Below are 20,341 nucleotides of genomic sequence, written 5' to 3' on the forward strand. Positions count from 1 at the left end.
TAGCTGAGGCTTGCCACAAACCCGGATCCTCCTGTCTCAGCTTCCCAAATGCTGGGATTACAAGCATGTACCACCACACCCGGCTTCCAGTGATTTTTTTTAAACAGATTTATCTTGTTATACTTGTTTATCTTGTTTCTCCAGGAGAGATATAAAGGTTTTTTTCTTTGAAATTCTTATAACTAAAATGACTAGCTATTAAGAGTTTGTCAGAATATTAATCTTGACTATACCATGTGATATGTACACGTATTTATTTGTCACTATGAATCTTATTATGATGTATAATTATGATGCACCAATAAAAGTATAATAAATAGCTTTAAAGAAAAAATATTAGTCTCAATTGGAAATTAGCATTTGAAATAGACATCTGAGTTGTGTGAATCCATGTAGGGTTGTTCTAGCTAGTGCTTATGTAAAAACACACTAACCTTCTGCAGCATCCTTGTCAACATCTCTATAGAATACAGTTTGGTGTAAGGTAGTGTATCTCAGACTCTTTGTAAAAAGATATAATTACCTAGAAACCAAAGAAGCATAGTTCTATCACAGTTTTACCCTCAGGTTGTCATGAACCATGCAACAATTGAAAATATTTTAATGAGTCCTCAAGTAAGTCTGCAGGGATCTTTTTAAGTAATATTTATTTTAACTGATATTTAAAAATAATAATCATTGCAGAAGATTATATAAAGTATAAATAAATAAAATTATTGATAGTCCTCAGATATATGTGTAAATGTATATCTGTGTATGAAATGTATATTAGACATATATATATACATATGCCCATTATTTTAACAATACTTAAATCATAATATGTATATACTTTTGTATCCTCTTTTTAAAATATTGTATCTCAAATATGTCTTCTGCTGGTATAAATTATTGACAAGAATAATTGTAATGCCTGGATAATTTGTATATATTCTTACTGACTTAAAAATAGCCTATTTTTAGCGAGGTGAGCTTTTCTCTGAACAACTTGATTATGTCTGTCTCCATGTAGAAAATCACTAATGGAAATTCAAAACAAATGTCACCATCTTTTAAAATTATTAACAGCATAGAACTAGCTATATATATAATGAATGCAATAAATTATACAATAAACCTAATTTAGATAGTGATTCTGGGGATTCTGGGTGGAGGAAATATTCTAGTAAAATGAATAGAATGAGAAGGTAGTGTCCCTCAGGGCAGACACACACAGAGATAATCCTCACTTATTGTAGTTTGCACTTTTAGGAAACTAATGCATGTTCTGTAAGTTCTCTTTATTTTGTATGCATAATGATTTTTTTGTGTGTGTGGTACTGGGGTTCCTGGAAGCCCGTCTACCTCTGGGATACACTCCCACGGGCTACACTCCCAGACCTATTTTTTAACTTTTTTATTTGGAAACAGGGTCTCTTAAGCCAGTGAGGCTGGCTCCGAACCAGCGCGATCCTCCTGTCTCCGCCTCCCAAGCGCGGGGATTACAAGCATGCGCCACCACTCCCGGCCATAATGATTTTTATATGTATTTATTATACCGGAGGTCCAGCCTGAGCTTCCTACCAACATTGTTTAGGCAAATAATATGGGCTAAAATTAAAAGTCTTGCCAACTTCCAGCAGGAATCTATACAACTACATCTAAAAGTTCTGAATTTGAACTTGTTTTCTTTAAAATTTAGAGTATAGAGGTAGTGATGAAATTTATGTCAGTTGTACTTGGAGGATTCTGTGTTTTAAAAAAACTCAAAACAGAATTGAAAGCCAGAATCTACAATACCAGTATGTCCTTGTTATTAGGCATTGTGCTCCGAGCCACATTTCTTTTGCTGCAGCAAAGGCCTTTCACATGTTTTATTCAGTTTGCTCCAAATTCTTCTCATTGCAGTCTTTGTGCCCTCACATAATCAATCTTTCTACTCAAAGGTCAGCATGAGCTACTATATTCCCAAGGCAGGAAGAATATGACAAAAATACAATTTGTAGAGGGAAAACACTCCCTGACCTTAGACAGTTAAAGGTCTTCAGACACCTTCTGTGAAACAGAATAATTTCACAGTGGTTTTATGCTAACAAAAATGAATTACCATTGGCATGTTTTATCAAATAAGCAGAATCAAGGGAACAAGGTTGGGAGTTAAAAACACAGTAAGTATACCGTAAAAAGCTTTCTAAAGAAGCAGTTGGTAAACAGTTTATGGGTAGACTGAAACAAAGGCAGAGCTCAGTAGCTAAAATTTGTTTTGTTTTGTTTTTGCTGTATTCAGAATAAGACATTCTCTAGGTCTCCTAAAGAAGTACAAGTGCTTATTGTATCATCTTCTTAGCTAATTCCAAGCACTCTCAATGCCACCAGTGCTGCAGTATGAAAGAAGATACAAGTCCTGCCTGTAGTGCTATTCACTAAAAATCTATCAGTTTATTCTGATTTACGAGCAACTCACAGGTCTTTATTTATTGAACTCATTTATCAAACACAACTTTAAACCCCCCCTCCTCCAGGCTCAGGGAAGTTGACTGAGTGCTATTTTGAGTTGGTTTCCTAATAATAAAATAGGCAAATGTGAATGATCATTTATCACATGGTTGGCCTTCTTGATACAGATCTTCTGTGTGCATGGTAGTTGGAAAAGCTATCATCTCCCGGTCTTCTCCTATTTCATATTTTTTTCATTTTCTTAAGAAAGGAAAAAAATGCATTTGTGATTTCTTTTTGAATCAGATGAGTCCTACAAGGGGAAAAAATAATGTTTACTTCATTCGTGATCTTTGAGCTGGGCATCAAGATCATGTGTTTTATTCCTTCAAGGATAGAAAATAAATACTGTGAGTTAGTAATAAGTAAACAATCAATAAACTAAATCGGATTTAACCAGAAGGGAAAGGCAGTTATGACCGAGTCATAAAACAAAATATTAAATCCTAAAAAGGGATGCTTTTGTTTTTCCATTCCTCACATCTCTCTCATTAACCAGTTGTGTCTTGTGGTTCTAATCTCATTAGCTGGGTTATTTACCATTTATTTTTCAGTGGTTAAACTGCTGATGGATATCCTGTTTATTTTCTATGAACCCTAGAAATCATAGAGTGGTAATAAAGGCTTTTTTTTTTTACTAGTGATTTGTGGGAGAAATAAGAATTCATTCTGGAAAGAGATTCTTGCTCATTTTTAAAATCAAAACACCTACCACAATTAAGATTTTACATTAACTAAAAGTCAGGTATGCTTGATTGTTTATTCTAATAATCTTAAAGCATTCTATTCATTTAAAAATAACTCACAGGACAAATGTTCAATGTATGCCTCCATTTATATTATTTTATTCTTATCATGTCCCTGAAAGTAAACCAGAGAAAGTGCCACACTGGAAGCAGAGAATAGCAAATAAATAAAAAATATCCTTGAGCCATAAAGTGATCAGTGCCAGTACACAACTTGCAAACCAAGCATTGAATTGTTAGTTTCAACATTCTACACTACACTGAATTCCTTTTCTTAATATGTTAGCTGCTACGACTTTTGCTCCAAATACCAAACTCACTCTGTCAAACTTACTTAAAAGAACTGGAGCATTTCTGCATTTTATAAGATAGGAATCATATCGGGAAGGGGTGGTTGGGGTGATCCATGGGAACTCACTGAGTATAAAATCATCAGGGAAAAAGTTTTATCTCTGCTAATGCAAGAGCAAAGAGTGACTTTTTTTCCCCCCTGGTACCGTGGTTGGAATCCAGGGGCATTCTACCTCTGAGCTACACTCCCACCCTTATATTTATTCTTTATTTTGAAACAGGGTTCTAACTCAGTTGCAAAGGGTCTCATAAGTAGCTGAGGCTGACTGTGAACCAGGATCTTCCTGTCTCGGCCTTCCAAATGCTGGGATTACAAACATGTGCTTCCACGCCCAGCTAAAAGGTGGCATTTTTAACAGTTTGTTATTTTTTAATTCTAGTCAGGTGTAGTGACACACACTTGAAATCCCAGTACCTGGGGAGGCTGAGACAAGGAGGATTGCAGATTCGTGGCCAGCCTCCGCTACTTAGTGAGGTACTCCTTAAATTAGTGAGATCCTGTTTCAAAATAAAGAATAAAAATAGGACTAGGAGTGTAGCTCAGAGGTAGAATGCCCCTGGGTTCAACCTCTACTACCACAAAATAAAATTCTGTACTCATGTATTAAGTATCTAGTATGATAACACCAGTACTAATCACTGGGAATATGACAATGAATAAGAAATGAGAGGGTTTTTTTTATAGAAAACTACATTTGTATCTTGTAATCTATACCTTCCCAGAGGTAATTTAATTATATAAAAATCATTTTTAGAACTTCGTGCAAAATTTAAACAAACATATAAGTATCTTGAAAGTGGTAAGTGAAAATCTGTTGACGAGAACAAAAAACTTTTCTACCTTCTGTTTTTTCTTTTTTCCTTATTATGATTTTTTTTATGGATTGGACTGAAGCATATTCTGTTTCTGAGCTACATTCCAAGATCTTTTTAATATTCTTTATTTTGATACAGGGTCACACTAAGTTACTCAGGCTGGCCTCAAATTTATGATTTTGCTGCCTCAGTCTCCTGAGTATCTGGCTATATCAGTGAAAACTAGTTATTTTTAAGCTGGTTTTGTGAAAACTGCTATGATATATATATATATATATTGACTAGTTTAAAAGTTTCTTGTGTTATATGATGGACACTTTCAGACAATGAGAAACTTATTCTGTTAATAAATAAGCTCAGTTTCTAAACTCAGATGAAAAGTAATTTTAAAAAAAACTTAGTAAGATTGGCAGATCTTTTTTTTTTTTTTTTTTTGCAGGTTTGGGGCTGGAACCCAGAGGCATTTTACTTATGAGCTACAACCCCTGCCCTATTTTTTATTCTTTATTTTGAAACCGGGTCTCACTGAGTTGCAGAGGGCCTAAGTAGCTGAGGCTGTCCGCGAACCGCAATCCTCTAGTCTCAGCCTCCCGAATGCTGGGATTACAAGCATGTGCCACCACGCCTGGCTAGGATTGACAGATCTTAAGTGATTTAATAAGAACGAGGATTCTGCTTTATTATAGTGATCAATTTAGAAGGTACATTCGTGAGCTTTTTATTACTATAACAGAATGCCCGAGGAAGGGGAAACTTTATAAAGAAAAGAGGTTTATTTAAAGAAGCTCACATTTCTGAGGCATTAAGGCCTTCAGTGATGGTTTCGTTGGCAGTCATAACTAGGGCAACACATGTTAAAAAAATGTATCATGCAAGTATACATCTTCCAGTGTCTCTCTCTTTTCATAAAGCCAATAGTATTCAATCAAGGAAGTTCCAACCTGATGACCTTATCTAATCTCAATTGCTTCCCAAAGCTCCACCTCCAGGCACAATAGTCAGATTAAGTTTCCACCCTCTTATTTCCTCACAGTGGGAATAAAATTTTGAAACCATAGTAGAAGCTCACCATCAACCAAACTGTCTCCTTAGAATCTCAGTTTGACTGGCTACCTGATATGCAGGCTAATACTGTACCTTTAGTTTTCTCATCTAAAGATAAGGACAATAATAACTATTTCACAGAGAATAAATATATGAACTCTATCAAGGAAAATGAGTGAGTCATACTAAGCTTTCTAAAATATTAGCTGCTGTTACTAGTGTGCATAGCCTATAAAGTACTTTTTCTATATCATCTCTGTCAACATAGGTATGGGACTATGTCAGTTTATTCCTAGTATTAATATTAATAAAACATCCTTTCTTTCACAAGTGCTCCAGTTTGGGGACATGTCTTGTGGTTACTTTAGCAGTGGGTCTTAGAACAGAATTAAGGAAGACCACCCAGAAATGCATAGGTTACCAGAGCTGAGGAAAAGTTACCTGTGGATTGTAGCTCAGCATAATCAGCAGTCACAAATTAGTTCTATAGAGAAAAAGTGGCACTTTTTTGTACTATTCATATGTTTTTGTTTTCCAGGGATTGAGCCCTGGAATGCTCAACAATTGAGCTACACCCCGGCCCTTTTCTTTTCTTTTTTTTTTTTAATTTTTAGACAGGGTCTCCCTAAATTGCCAGCACTGCCCTTGAACTGTGATCCTCCTGACTTAGCCTCCAGAGTAGCTGGGATTACAGGCGCAAGCCACTGCACCTGTCTAAAGCAGCTTTAATATTATTCTAGACAGGTTTTAACATCCAAAGCAATATAGTGGTGAAAAAGGAAAGGACATTAAATGTCTTCATGTAGGGAAGGAGAAGGATGTGAGGAAGGAGGAATCAGCAAGCAGTCCTTCATGGTCCAGTATAATAGACACCAGCTGCATGTGGCTAAGTGAATTAAAAGTAAGTAAACTAAGAAGCTCCTCAAGTCACACTAGCCACGTTACAAGCACATACTAACCCCATATGACTTGTGGCTCTCATGTTGCAAGTGCAGACAGAGAATATTTCTTATCACAGAAAGTTCTTTTGTGTGTGTTGTGTTGAATTGTAATGGAAAGGAGAAGATGGAAGAGTTTGAAAGGCATGTTGTTTGAAAGCCTCCATGACCACTTAAGATAAACCCTAAGTGAATGTGTTTAGAGCCTATGCATCAACTGGGAGGTAGAGAAGTTGTATTGGAAAAGAAATGTGAGCATACAGTGTCGGCTGTGGGGCAGGTCTAGTAGGCTGGACCTTTGGCAAAGTCAGAAAGCAAATAACTGTAGAAGACTAGTAACTTGTTGAGAAAATAGAGTGCTATAAACTTAAAGAGGTCCCCTTTTGAGAAGTCTATTATGAAAATACCAAAGTCTCAATATTTGACAAGAAAGAAGTGATTTTAAAATTATAGGTAGGCTGTAATTCAGAGCATATGCATGTGATTATAAGCACAAACTCAAATTTGTCTTTTTCAGTTAGTATAACAACCTCAATGCAGTAAGTTTGTGATAATATACCCTGACTGGTTATTTTTACATTAACTATCTTTAAATCCCCCCAAATTTTCAGGTAGTTGCCATCATCTTTTTTTAATGTGCCTTTATTGGTGGTTATAGTCTCACATCATAATGTAAATCATGTTGATGCGATTATCTTTTTAAACCAAAGAGAAATACTTAAAGGCTTAGAATTGCTCTTAAATAGGTAAGATTAGATCTTACATATGAAATACAGTCCAAGAGTTAGGCAGTCAGGATACAGGGCAAGACGGGAGTGCCTGAGGTACACACAGCAAACACCCCTAATTTGAATTACCAGGAAGGCTTTGAGGATGTGACTCCTCAGATCTGAAAGTTAAAGAGCTAGTTGATTCCCAGGAGGGAGTGTCCAGGAAAAAGGAACAATATCTGCTTAGAGTTGGCATTAAAGGAAGTAGAATTGCATTGTTATCTGGAATATAAACTAAAAAGTAAGGAAATGTTGAGAGAGAGTAGAGGGGCCAGTCACCCAACTTCCTCAGTTGATGTTCTATTCCAGCCAGTGCATTCATTAGATACATTTCTCAAATAAAAATCTTAATGTGACTAAGAAAAATGGTTAACATTTCAAGATCCCAACTATTCAGTAAACCAGAAGAGAGGGGAAAAAATCTCTGGCTTGTGCATGAGATTGTAAAAGATAGCCATCTAGTCGTCTCCCTTTCATGAAGTATTTGGACACATTATCTTCTGGAACCATGTTTTCACAAACTCAATGCAACCTGGCTGCAACCAGGCCAGATAAACTGTTTTAACAATTTTTGTTTTTCTAACCCAATCATAACTGCAAACGGTTATTTCAAAAGAGCCAGAATGATCTGCATTTGGTATCTTATCATAGCTTTCAGATATTTTGCTAACAAAGCTGAATGACTAGATATGAAGTTTGGAGCCTGTGTTTCTCAAACAGTAAAGATATTGATTAAAGTTTTTAAATTATGAGATTTTATCTTTCCTAGGTATTATCTTTTTTCTATATAAAGTGTCTCATCATACAAGTATATTAAATTGTTTATACTTAGCATATGCGGCAGGAGAATTTGGTAATAATGGATTAATTTTTCTTCTGCAAGGTAGAAGGCCACTGGTGGCCTAACCAGTTCAGTTGAGGTATATTTGCTTTGTTCACTTTATAGAGATTTGCTTATTACTTGGTAATTATTTTCCAACTGAAGACTTCACCTGAGATAAGCTGATTTCATGGACAGGACTAAAAACCTACTTTGAATCATTAAACCGGTACTATCTATAAACATGACAGGACTTCTTAGCATCATTTTGGAAAAACTTCATGTCCCCTTGCACCAATTTCCTAATATATTCTTCAGTGAAATATATCATGGCTAAACTAGTTGCTTTTTATTTTCAAACAGCCATGAAAAAGACTTTATGAATGTTATATGTTAGTGCTATAAGTGTGATTAAAATGTAGGTACTAGGACTCCATAGTCATAGGACATTTCTTCATTAGCAGTAGTTAGAATGATGGTGAGGAGAAAAAGAACTGGGGATTGCAATAAGAATAAGTGTATACTTTCTATCTGCACAATTGATATAAAGGTATTAGAAACCATAGATGTAAATGATGAGGACTACAAGGCTTCATGAAATTTCTGCAGATATTCTGTATCTATGATCTAGTTTCTATGGACTTGGGTTATAATTTTTTCAGTCTTTACTATATGCAAAAATATAAAATTCATTTAGTGATGAATCATCTTAATGATTTTAGTTTAACATATTTTCCTTTGTTTCAAACTGAATTTTTTTTAAAAAATTATTGGTGCATTGTACTCATACATCTTAATGGATTTCAAGATGGTAGAGGCATACATGCACACATCACTCATATAGTCTTTCCCCAATTCCCACCTTCAAATTGACTTTTAAAAGTATTATTTGCGCCGGGCCTGGTGGCGCACGCTTGTAATCCCCGCGCTTGGGAGGCGGAGACAGGAGGATCGCGCAGGTTCGAAGCCAGCCGCGCTGGCGTAAGAGACCCTGTTTCAAAAATATAAAATAGGTCTGGGAGTGTAGCCCGGAGGTAGAAGGGCTTCCAGGAACCCCAGTACCACAAAAAAAAAAGTATTATTTGCCCATGAAATTATCTTTCTGAAATTTTCTCTTTTAGTTTTTTAAAGTGGACAACTGGACTGCTTATAGTAGCATTACAAAAATAATAAATATTTGGTTTTCCAAATGCCAAATGGATGTACATCTGATATATTTGCTGTATTTTACAGGATCAGATTTAAATTTATATGTATATATTTACTTATTTTCTAGTGGCTTACACTTTGATAGGATTTTAAATATAATTTCAAATGATTTGTCTGTGAAGATAATTTTTAACATAGCTTGTTGATATTGTATTTTACAAATCTGATGAACCCTTAATTTCCATATCAATTTAACTATACTATGAAAGCCATTAACTGAAAATGTATCTTGCAGTAAAATATGCACTATTTTGTTTGTACTAATAAATCCACAAAGCATAGTATATGGTCTCCTGAAATAAGAGAAAGAAGTAGATGATATATGAAATGAAATTGAAATGAAATGTGAAGGTCAATTATTCTTTCACTGTTCTAGAAATTCTTTGTTTTCTTTCTTCTATACTTGAAAGTCTGAGATCAAGAAGAATCAAGAGATCATATTTTTAAGGCTTCAAATTTTGTAAATTTTGCCATGGTATCAACCCTCTACCTCTTTATCTCTCCTCTTTTTTCCCACAGGTGATTTCTATTCACTACTTTCCAAGCTGCTAGGAGAAAGGGAAGATGTTGTTCATGTGCACAAATATAATCCTACAGAAAAGGCAGAATCAGAGTCAGACCTGGTAGCTGAGATTGCAAACGTAGTCCAGAAAAAGGATCTTGGTCGGTCTGATGCCAGAGAGGGTGCAGAACCTGAGGAGAGGGGCAATGCTATTCTGGTCAGAGATAGAATTCACAAATTCCACAAACTAGAACCTAATTTGAGGCCAGCAGAGAGCAGAGTTTTCTCATTACAGCAGCCCCCACCTGGTGAAGGCACCTGGGAACCAGATCACACAGTAGGTGCGTTGTAGGGTTTCTTTTAAGGAATAAGTGTGAAATGGTACAATCCACATTAGCAAAATCTGAAGGGAATAAAAATTATTGGGTGATAAAACTAATCAATGAGAAAGACGTATCAGCAAAAGCATTATTCAGATTTGGGTTATCAGATGCCACCTTTGTTGAAGGAAGTTCTTTCTTTTGGGGGGGAGGTGGCAATACCACCTAAATTCAGTGTCTGTTCCATAGGTGAACCAGAATGGCAAGGGCCAAAAATACTTGAATCATTTTGGGAAGGGTTGCATATGAAATTCAGGGTTTCAAATGAACATTTTCCATTTTGCTCAACAGAAAGAAATTGAAAGTTCAAAATCTGACATGTAAATCCCAGTGTACACAATACTTATACACTATCTTCCTTAAAAGTAATTAAATTTCTCTCAAAGGAGTCTCTCAATTTCAACATTCCAGTCCAACTGATTTACAAAACATAACGATTTCTTTATGAATTTGATTTCTTAAATGCCATTATCAGTGGCTGTCTTAATTGGAAAACTATTTCTGAGGGGACCTCCAGTAAGTCAACAACTAACAGATTTATCTTCGTTTCTAACCAAAATTGGCCTCTGTAATTTGAGGACTATGCCTATTCCCTTCAGATTTCTGTACCAGCAAGCTATGGGTGCCTCATCTTGTGTCTTTAATTGTGTTGTGGCCTCAGTGCTATTGATTGTGTTTCACGTTGCTTGCTAATGTGGAAAGCCAGATAATACAGCATGTGGAGATAATCTCCAAAAAAGTAACCGATATGCGTGCATGGCAGCTGTCCATGTGTGGGCTAGAATGGCACAGGCTGCCAGCTTGATGTTTTCAAATGCAGCTTTGCAGGAAGCCATAAATTATTCAACACCCAGCTGATTTTTATTTGTAACTGAAAAAAATTAGCATGCAGCACCTTTTACTCACACAGAAATTTCAAGCCTTGTCCACTGGGATTGGCCAAATGGTCTTTATGAGATGTTAACTGAAACTTAGACTTTTGACTCTTCATATTTAAACAGCATCAACCCTGCTCTAATTCATCCTACAGTAATTAAATATGTTTCTCAAAAAAGTTGGTCCCTGGATGTCCTTGCCTAAGAATCACCTGTCTTTAAAATATTTTTTTAAATTTTCAAATCCTATGGAAGAAGTGAGTTGTCATTTTTGAGTCAGGTACCTAGAGATGTGCAGCGTGGCATGCCCCCATAAACAGGTAGGAATGCCAGCCTGAATGGAAATATAAAAGGCAAAAGGCTTCTTTGATGAGAATACAGTTCTGCTCAGATGTGAAATGTTAGACTTACAGTATACTTACTTCCATTACTTGCCCTTGTTACTCTTGGATTTGAAATGATATCATGGTCATTTATAAGCATCATAGATATAAATGTAAAAATCAGAGTCTGACCTACAGCATTGTATTCCTGTAGCCTGCTTGCTCGGAAAGAAATTCTTAAAATACAGGAAATATATTTAGTTGCCAAATCTCCTCACACATTCCAGGGCAATCACATGGCAGTGGTCCAGAGATAAATCTTTCTCAGGATCTGGTTTGGGAAGTTCCCTTTCATCTTATATATTGAGTGAATGTTACTGAACTTAATGCATTGCTGAATCATAGCAAAAGTTCTAGTTACATAAAGAAAATCCACATGTGTTGCCTTTCTAAAGTGATTTAGTGTTATTTAAATACTCTAATTCCAAAACCTCTTATAAAAGAAAAATAGCAAATTTCATATTTAGATTATTTCTAAAAGCCAATTCTCTCTCTCAAACTATTACACAATGCAATGACTAATTTTATTTGACACTTTGACACTCTTTTGGGTAAACCAGAGGAAAACCTATCCCCAGAAAACTTCCATTTTGCAAAACGAAAATAAGTAGATATTCACATGCATATTCTACAAGGTATGGACAGGAGAATAAATTTGTTGTATAATCTTCAATTGTTTCTCCCTTTCTTGACCCCAGGCAAAGCTGAGAATGTACCCTAATAGTCTGGAGAAATTAACTGTCTATGTGTCTAATTTGCTAGAAAAAAAATTGTATTAGCTGCAAAGAAGAAAGTAACTTTTTATATGAGACTACACTAAAACAGATGTGTAAGGCTATGGTGTTGCTTGACATTATAGGTCAGAGTCATTTATCTTTGAGACATAATTTTCAAGAGAAGAAACTGAAGCCAAGAGGAGTTAACTTGGACTTTGTGACTTCAAATGTACATCTTCTAGTTCTTTCTAGTGTGTGTGTGTGTGTGTGTGTGTGTGTGTGTGTGTGCACATCCCTGTATGTGTGTTATTGGGATTAAACCCAAGGGCACACTAGTGCTGAGCTACATCCCAACCCTTTTTGTTATTTTGAAATAGCAGCTCGCTAATTTGCCCAAACTGATATCAAACGTTCGATCTTCCTGTCTCAGTCTCCTAGGTACTGGGATTACAAGCATGTGCCACCATGCCTTTTCAGTTCTTTATACTTCAATAGAAAGTAACTTGCTTGTCCAAGTCAGAGATACTTCCCTGGAATTCTGGACCCTCACTGCTTAAACCTTCATTAGTTCCTATGAACAACTGTCACTTAATTTTAGAGACCAGCCTTATAACTTATTTTAGTCATCTGCTTCCCTGTAGTGTAGTCTTACCAAATACCTCTGGTAGAATGAGGCTTTTAGCCAGGCATGGAGGCGCACGCTTGTAATCCCAACATTTGGGAGGCTGAGACTGGAGGATCACGGTTCGCGGACAGCCTCAGCTACTTAGTGAGGCCCTCTGCAACTTAGTGAGACCCTGTTTCAAAATAAAAAATAAAAAATAGGGCAGGGGTGTGGCTTGGATGTCAAATGCCCCTGGGTTTCATCCACAGACCCACACACAAAAATAAATAAATCTTTTTTTAAAAACTGAATTTTTATGTCTGGAAAAAAAGAGAATAATAACAACAAACAAATATATAGCACTTATTTCAAACTGTTTTAGATTCATTAATTTAGTTAACCCTCACAACAACCTATTTATAAATCTGTTTTAGAGAGGAAGAAACTGAGGCATGAAAAGATGCTCAAAGCATCACAACTCACGGAATCCAGATGCAAAGCCAGGCAGAATTGTTCCCAAGTCTTATTTTATTTATTTATTTATTTATTTATTTATTTATTTATTTTGCTGGTACTGGGGTTCCTGGAAACGCTTCTACCTCCAGGCTACACTCCCAGACCTAGTTTTTTTTATATATATTTTTTATTTGGAAACAGGGTCTCTTAAGCCAGCACGGCTGGCTTCGAACCTGCGCGATCCTCCTGTCTCAGCCTCCCAAGCGCAGGGATTACAAGCGTGTGCCACCATGACTGGCATGACTCTTATTTTGAATCACTTTGTTATTCTATACCTCACAAAAATATAAACCAACTAGATAGATGGATCAGATAATTCATTTTTTGAGTCAACCAATCATCTCAGTCTACAAAGGTCATAACTCAAGGTGTAGATTAGCTGTGGTCCTACTTTTTCAGTCAGTGTCCAAACAGTCAGCCCAAGATAAAAATACCATTCACATCGAAAGAAGCTGTAATTCTCCTAATGTTGATAAGTCTCTTCTAATATCTTACCTCTCTTTCTCACTTCGTTCCTATTAAATGAAACGTTATAATTAATTCTTGTTTTCTTTCTGTCTTTGGTATAAATATTTCTCCCATAGCTTTAGTTAATTATAGTTATTGCTGGCACTTCTTATAAATAACAGTCCCTACCCCAAATAAAGCATCTTTTCTTCACTAGATAAAAATTTGTAAGTGTAAGAAAAGCAGCCACCACGTTTTCATTTTTGGAAATATTCTATGAGGTTCTTTTTCTTTAGGATTACATGTGAAGAGCCTTGTGGCACTGAAGTAACATCATAGTCCTGATTTGAAAATATTTTTCAACTTTATCTGGTTCTATTGACCCTTATGTAACACAGATAAATGAATGCCCTTTCAAATACTTATTAATAATTTTATGTGAAAGCAACATTGATCACTAACATTAATCTTTTTCTTGGAAAGGTACAAAATTCTCTTAGTGATTTATTAATGTAATTTTAATAGCAATGTTTAATATTTTTCTAATAGTATTAATTATTTCTAAATATATGTCAGAAAATGAGGCTAAATATTTATTTTTATTTATAATGAGTACAAGGATTCTTCATAGAATAACATAATTTATTAATTATAAAGTTTTATATATCACTTGAAAAATTACCATTTTAAAATTTCAGGAGGGTTTTCTTCACTTATTTTTATGTCTAATATATATTTATTTTTTAAATACCATTTCCTCCAATATGTTTTCAAATTCAGATTTTTTAAATAAGCAATCAAGCTTGAAATAATCCTATAATTTGACATCTGAATGTAAAGTAGCTCATATATAGAGTCAGAACTACTTAAGGTCATGTGTAAGAAATTTGTATGTAATTTTTTAATTAAAATTATAAATCAGCCAGGCATGGTGACATATGCCTGTAATCCCAGTACTTGGAAGGCTGAGGCAAGAGGATGACAGGTTTGAGTACAGCCTCTGCAACTTAACAAAACCCTCAACAACTTAGTGAGACCTCATTTCAAAATATAAATTAGGGATGGAGGTACAGTTCAAAGGTATAATGTCTCTGGGTTCAGTTCAGTACTTCCAAAAAAGTTAAATTAAAAAATCCAAATACAAACAAAAAATCCCTAAGCCCACAGAACTAACTTGGTCACATATTGAATCATTTCTTAAAGACTACAAGAAATTGGAACTAGAATTTCTAACCTCTTTTTGATTAAAAATGTAAAGTTAAAGATAAAATCCAAATATATTTTATTGTACAATTTCTCTAGTAAAGATTTGAAATTGTCTTTAATAGTATGATACAGCTCAAAACAACATAGGTGTCAATGCTTTTCGTAGACTTTCAAGCACTTAACCCATCTAATGGCATATGATACTTGGGATTATTCACAGCCAGATTAAAGTTATTTATACCAAATTTCCAATATTTTATGAAATTCATGTTTACCCTACAGCAATGCATTTTGGGTGAACATTGCATATTTTTGTTTCAGAATTAGTATCTTTCTGCCTTCATAAGCACTTAGCTCCTAAGATCGGTTGGTGGGCCACTGAATAAAAAGGTTCCAGGAGCTAGATGTGTTCATTATATCTTAAATGAAAGTAATTAGCTGATTTGAATTTTTATTGAGTATCTTCACAGGATCATCAGCACTGTTTAGAAAATAAAAAGGTAGTGAAAATGAATTATAAGATTCTAAGTGTGTCTTAGGGCTGGTTGATAACATATACAGCTAACTATTGGCAGAGGCTTCCGTTTAGAGCATTTATTAGAACAGACACGGACCAAGCCCTGTGTGAGACTTAGTGACAAAAACAGTGGCTGAGATGTGATTCTGCCCTCGAGGAATTCTGCCCAGTTGTAGTTGTTGTGGGATCTGAGAAACTGATGAAAGCAATTAAATACCTACATTGTTGTGAGCTGTGATATTCACTTGGAGTCCATCCAGAAGTTTCAGGGGTTGGCGAATGAGCAGGGCAATGACAACTCAATGGACAAGTTGTGACCAAGATAAGAATGAGTGAAGTGCATCCTGAGCTCCAAGCAACTTGGAACAGTTTAAAACATTTTGTTCAGGGAATGATTTATCCAGTCATCACATGATCCAGACATTTCTAATTATTATACCTTATTTCTAGAGCTAACTTTCAAAAAACAGAGTTTTAATCATGTCACCTTCTGCTTAAAAGCCTTCAGTGGCTCCCAATTGCCTGTGGCAGTAATTTGCAACCTTTATTCCTATTTCACAAGCAAGCATGATAGATGATGGATGCTTTTCATCTCAGAGCTCCATTTCTGTCCACTGCTATGCCCAGTGTTATTTGCAAATTCAGGCATGCCAGCTGTAACTCTGCTCCCCCATTCTCTTTAATTCAAGAAGGCATATCACAGTACTCATGCGTATAAATGGCATCCTTATGTCCTCCAACATACTTCAAAAAGTAAATTATTTCCCAACTCCATTCTTTATTGTTACTCAAAAAGTACTTGCAATATGCATTAAAATGAATCATAGCAAGGGTCAAGACACCACAGCTAAAAGTGACATGTTCATTGTTAAAACAGGTTCCTTTCTTGCTGTGGTAAATAATACAATACATTTTCCTATCTGAGTTCAACACAGATGTCAGCATTGGCTTAGCCTGTCCCTATCCCTCCCCCACACCCCAACAACTACCTGACACACACAGGCTTCCTCTCCAGGTTTCTAAGTATCATTATTACATGGTCTAGAATTATAGACATATTTTTTGTTTTTTTCTAGCCAGAATATTCTCTGCTCACTTCTGTACCTAACCACCTTTACATTTCAGTAAAAGCATAAATATTCTCTCCTTTCTGTGTACATCTGTGTCTCACTATCTCCTAGCCTACTTCTGTGTTCTTGAACTGTTTTGTGTCCTTAGTGTTTGGTTCCTGTTTTTTTTTATTTCATCCTATTTCATAGTTATCCTATGTTTTGAATTATCCCCATTATGTATTTTTATTCATTAAAGGCTAAAAGCCATGTTTTATTTGCTTGTGCTCTCAGCATCTAGTAGAGTGCCTTATTGAGAATACAAACTAGAAAATGTCGAAGATGCTTCAATGAAAGTTATTGGCAGAACTGCTGTAGTCTTTCTATTGATTGTGCTGTTTTGTTGGTTTATATTGTAGAAAAAAATAAATGTTCAGAGGAAAAAAATATCCTGGATGAAAAGGTTCACTTTCCCCTTTTGTATAATTGATAAAATTATTTTCAAGTGCTTAGTCTCATATCAGCATCCTCTCGAGTTTTCAAGAGCTGACCATGCCAACCCTGTGCTCCCCATCTTTCATTAGTCTCAAATGTCTGACTTCCAGGATGTCACTGCATGGCGCCACACCCTTCAGAGGTGGGAAGGAGAAATGAGGCCAGAATTGTGGCTTTTCTACTTCTCAGCATCTCTGATGACTCATTACAGGAGGGGAAAATATTGATGCTGATACAATAGCTGTAACAGATATCTTCACAGTGATATATCTTCATTAGTATAGACACTCCATACATTGTACTTGTTTATTCATGAGTATGTTTGTAAAAGGAATTAACACAAAGGAACCCAGATATTCTCTGAGGATATGTGTATTCCAATCATAAAAGAGAGAAATTTGGAAATCATCCAGTCACAGAGTTTCTGACATTTTTCCTTTCTCCCTTGCTAGGAAATGATGAAATATAGATAGGGAAAGAGTGTTCCATATTTTACAGGAACAATAAGCTAGGATAAATTCGATGGATTTTTTTATTTTCTTGTAGAAGGGATACCCAATAAATAGTTTATTATGGCGCTAGTTTATATTGAACATCCAGAATTTACTTGGGAAACAGAGATACATAGAGTGATAGGCTTATTGCCCATTCATGATGCTTATTAACAACATTTAAAATCATTATATTAAAATTATGCCATCTATGCCCCTACAGTTCCCAAATATATTAATTTAAAATAAGAATTTCATCAAGAAGGAAGCAGTTTCAAAGTGTTTTTTTTTTTTTATGAGTTAAGGGCCAGCTGTTAATCAACAGAAAAGAGGGCAGATAGTCTCAAGACAAATTCACAGTCACTATTTCATAGCTTAAGAAGCTACTTAGCATGTGCATGTCATATAATTTATAAATGTAGAGCACAGCTTGATTTATTTTTAATTTCTTTGCATCTAATGATGTTACTGCATGAGTTTCTTATACCCATTGTCGTTATTTGTGAGGTTACCCCAGTTTTTGATTTTATATTAAATGTATGGATTTCTCTTTTAGATTTCCATGTAGAGGAGGCACTGGATTGGCCTGGAGTATATTTGTTGCCAGGCCAAGTCTCTGGAGTGGCTCTGGACTCTAAAAATAACTTGGTGATTTTCCACAGAGGCGACCATGTCTGGGATGGAAAGTAAGTATGTTTTTCCCCTTCAGGCCATAAAGTAAAAATGAGTGCACATCATTTTTATTAAGATAAGAAGAATGGGAGATAACTATTAAGTTTCTTTTAAATTTGATTGGGGGGTGGGCAGCATCCAGAACACTATACAAGAAGTGTTGGGTACTTCCTTGTGGAGATACATTAAAAAACTGAATGACTCCTTGTTTGTTGTTAGTAGCCAGTGATGAGTAAGTATTTCCAGGATCCATTTTTTGACTAATGATATGCAGAGTAATGATACTATAAGTCATATATCTTGGATTATTTTTTCTCCTCATCCTCCATGGCCTCTTTCAGGAATTAGGACTAAATGTGTGTTTTATATCTCCATATCATCTTGTATATTTCATACATGAATTTTATGATTAATATATATATTTATGCTTTGAATGACTGATCATTAGCAAAGAAGAAATCATATGCATTTTAAAACAAAGTAGTCTCACCCACTAGTTTATGTTTGAAAAAAGGTAGTACCAGTGATTGGTAGTTCTGCCTAATTATCATTTTTCTTCTTCTTCCTTGAAAGTACCTTCCTTTCCCAAAGGGAAATATTAAAAGAGGTTCAGTCAGTGCTTGCTGAAATATTTTAAAACTTCAAAGAAGCTGATCATGATAAGCATTCAACAAATTGACTAAATACTCTGCTGTGTGTGTGTGTGTGTGTGTGTGTGTGTGTGTGTATGTGTTACTGGGGGTGGAACCCAGAGACTTTCTATGTCCAGGCTATACTCCCAGACCTGTTTTATACTTTATTTGGAAACAGGGTCTCACTAAGTTGCTGAGAGACTCACTAAGTAGCTGAGGCTGGCTTTGAACCTATGTGATCCTCCTGTCTCAGCCTCCCAAGCGTGGGGATTACAACTGTGCACCATCATGCCCGGCTAAATACTCTGTTTATTTTCTGGCCTAGATGCAAACAACTCTAAGGCCATTGGACTCTCCCTTTCCCTTCCACCATTCCATGGCATTGATAACAACCTTCTGCATACTGTGAATGGAGCAATTTGGCCACTACATGTGTGCAAATAGTACTGTAGCCTTCATCTTTTAATGTGAATTAATTTATTACTCAAATTTACTCATTTTTATGAATATCAAAGACTTAAAAATAACACTAGGACTGCCTAATATCCCTGTGTTTCCTAATATCCCTGTGTTTCCTTTTTCAACTTTTCATTTCACTACCTTCATAGAAAGGATTTGGGTTAAAAAAAAAAGTTTAATATTTATTGAATGTTTACTGTGGGCCTGTCAGTGTTCTAAATGCTTACACAAATTGCTTTATAAAAGACACTGTTATCACTGTGATCATTCACATTTTGCAGATGAGTAAACAAGTGTTTTCTTTAGTGTCATCCTAGCAAGTGGCAAAGCCAGACTTCAGGTCGTTCCCATGTACCCACTGAACCCCTTGGCAATGCTGCCTCAATAGGATTGTAAGCACAGGACATGGTTGTATTTTTTAAAGTTAGCTCCAAAACTTATCAGGTTCTTTTAATTCTCCTGAGGTATGAATATCCACTTATTCACTTCTTTTATTACAAGTCAACATTTGAAAGTGAAATTTAAAATATCTTGTCAATCAAGTCTAGCTGATCTCTCCTTCCATACTTACCTATGTAGAGGCTCATGGCAAAAATGTGGTGATCTACATGTATGGGTCGGTTGTTTTTCTTCCATTTTCATAGATGTTGATTAAACTTATGTTAAACTTACTCTGTCACATATGCATACATGCAGTTTCCTTTGTGTAGCTGAAGGTGCAATTCTTCCAACATTTCAGAATAGACTGATTATTTAATTGTACTTTCTATTTGTCACACTTGCAAGTGGAATCTGAGAACAAGATCACTTCAGAGTTCAAAGCAAACCATTGAACTCAGCATTCCCATTCTTCCGTCTCTCTTACATCGTTCTAGCCATTACTGAACATCTAATGGTAATTTAACAAGTGCTTTTAAAAGCAAACTATTACTATTCATTGTACTATATTCTTCATTTTAATGAATACTGCTACATTTTCTGCATGGATTTCTAGCCAGACAAGAAAATTCACCAGACAAGAAAATTACAGCATCATTTTCTCCCATTGATACTGTTTCAGCTGGCCAAAGCTAAATTGGACAAAGTCCAAGTTTCTCTTTTAATATGATATTCATTCCAAGTAAACAGCAAAAGTTGGAATCATTCCATAGGGAAAAAAAAGAGCAATAAAAGCCAGCTTGGGGTAGGACATGACACACAACTATGAAATAGGAGCCACATAAGAGCA

At 35.5% G+C, this 20,341-nt stretch overlaps 1 protein-coding gene across 19 annotated transcripts in view; it reads left to right on the plus strand.

The window, feature by feature from the left end:
* Positions 1–20,341, plus strand: part of PAM (peptidylglycine alpha-amidating monooxygenase) — a gene marked incomplete at both ends in the record, with an annotated part of 173,109 nt that overhangs the window by 115,138 nt on the left and 37,630 nt on the right. For 8 of the 19 annotated variants that reach the window (XM_080711033.1, XM_080711044.1, XM_080711045.1 and 5 more), the window contains 2 exons: positions 9,689–10,012; positions 17,907–18,036. In XM_080711033.1, coding sequence (XP_080567159.1) covers positions 9,689–10,012; positions 17,907–18,036 — 454 coding nt within the window. Of the gene's footprint in view, positions 1–9,688; positions 10,013–17,867; positions 18,037–20,341 lie in introns of all 19 variants that reach the window. The other 11 variants (XM_080711046.1, XM_080711048.1, XM_080711047.1 and 8 more) reach the window with 3 other exon arrangements.

The sequence above is a fragment of the Muscardinus avellanarius genome (genome assembly GCF_963383645.1).
Source record: "Muscardinus avellanarius genome assembly, chromosome: 1".
In the NCBI taxonomy this organism is placed as follows: domain Eukaryota; kingdom Metazoa; phylum Chordata; class Mammalia; order Rodentia; family Gliridae; genus Muscardinus; species Muscardinus avellanarius.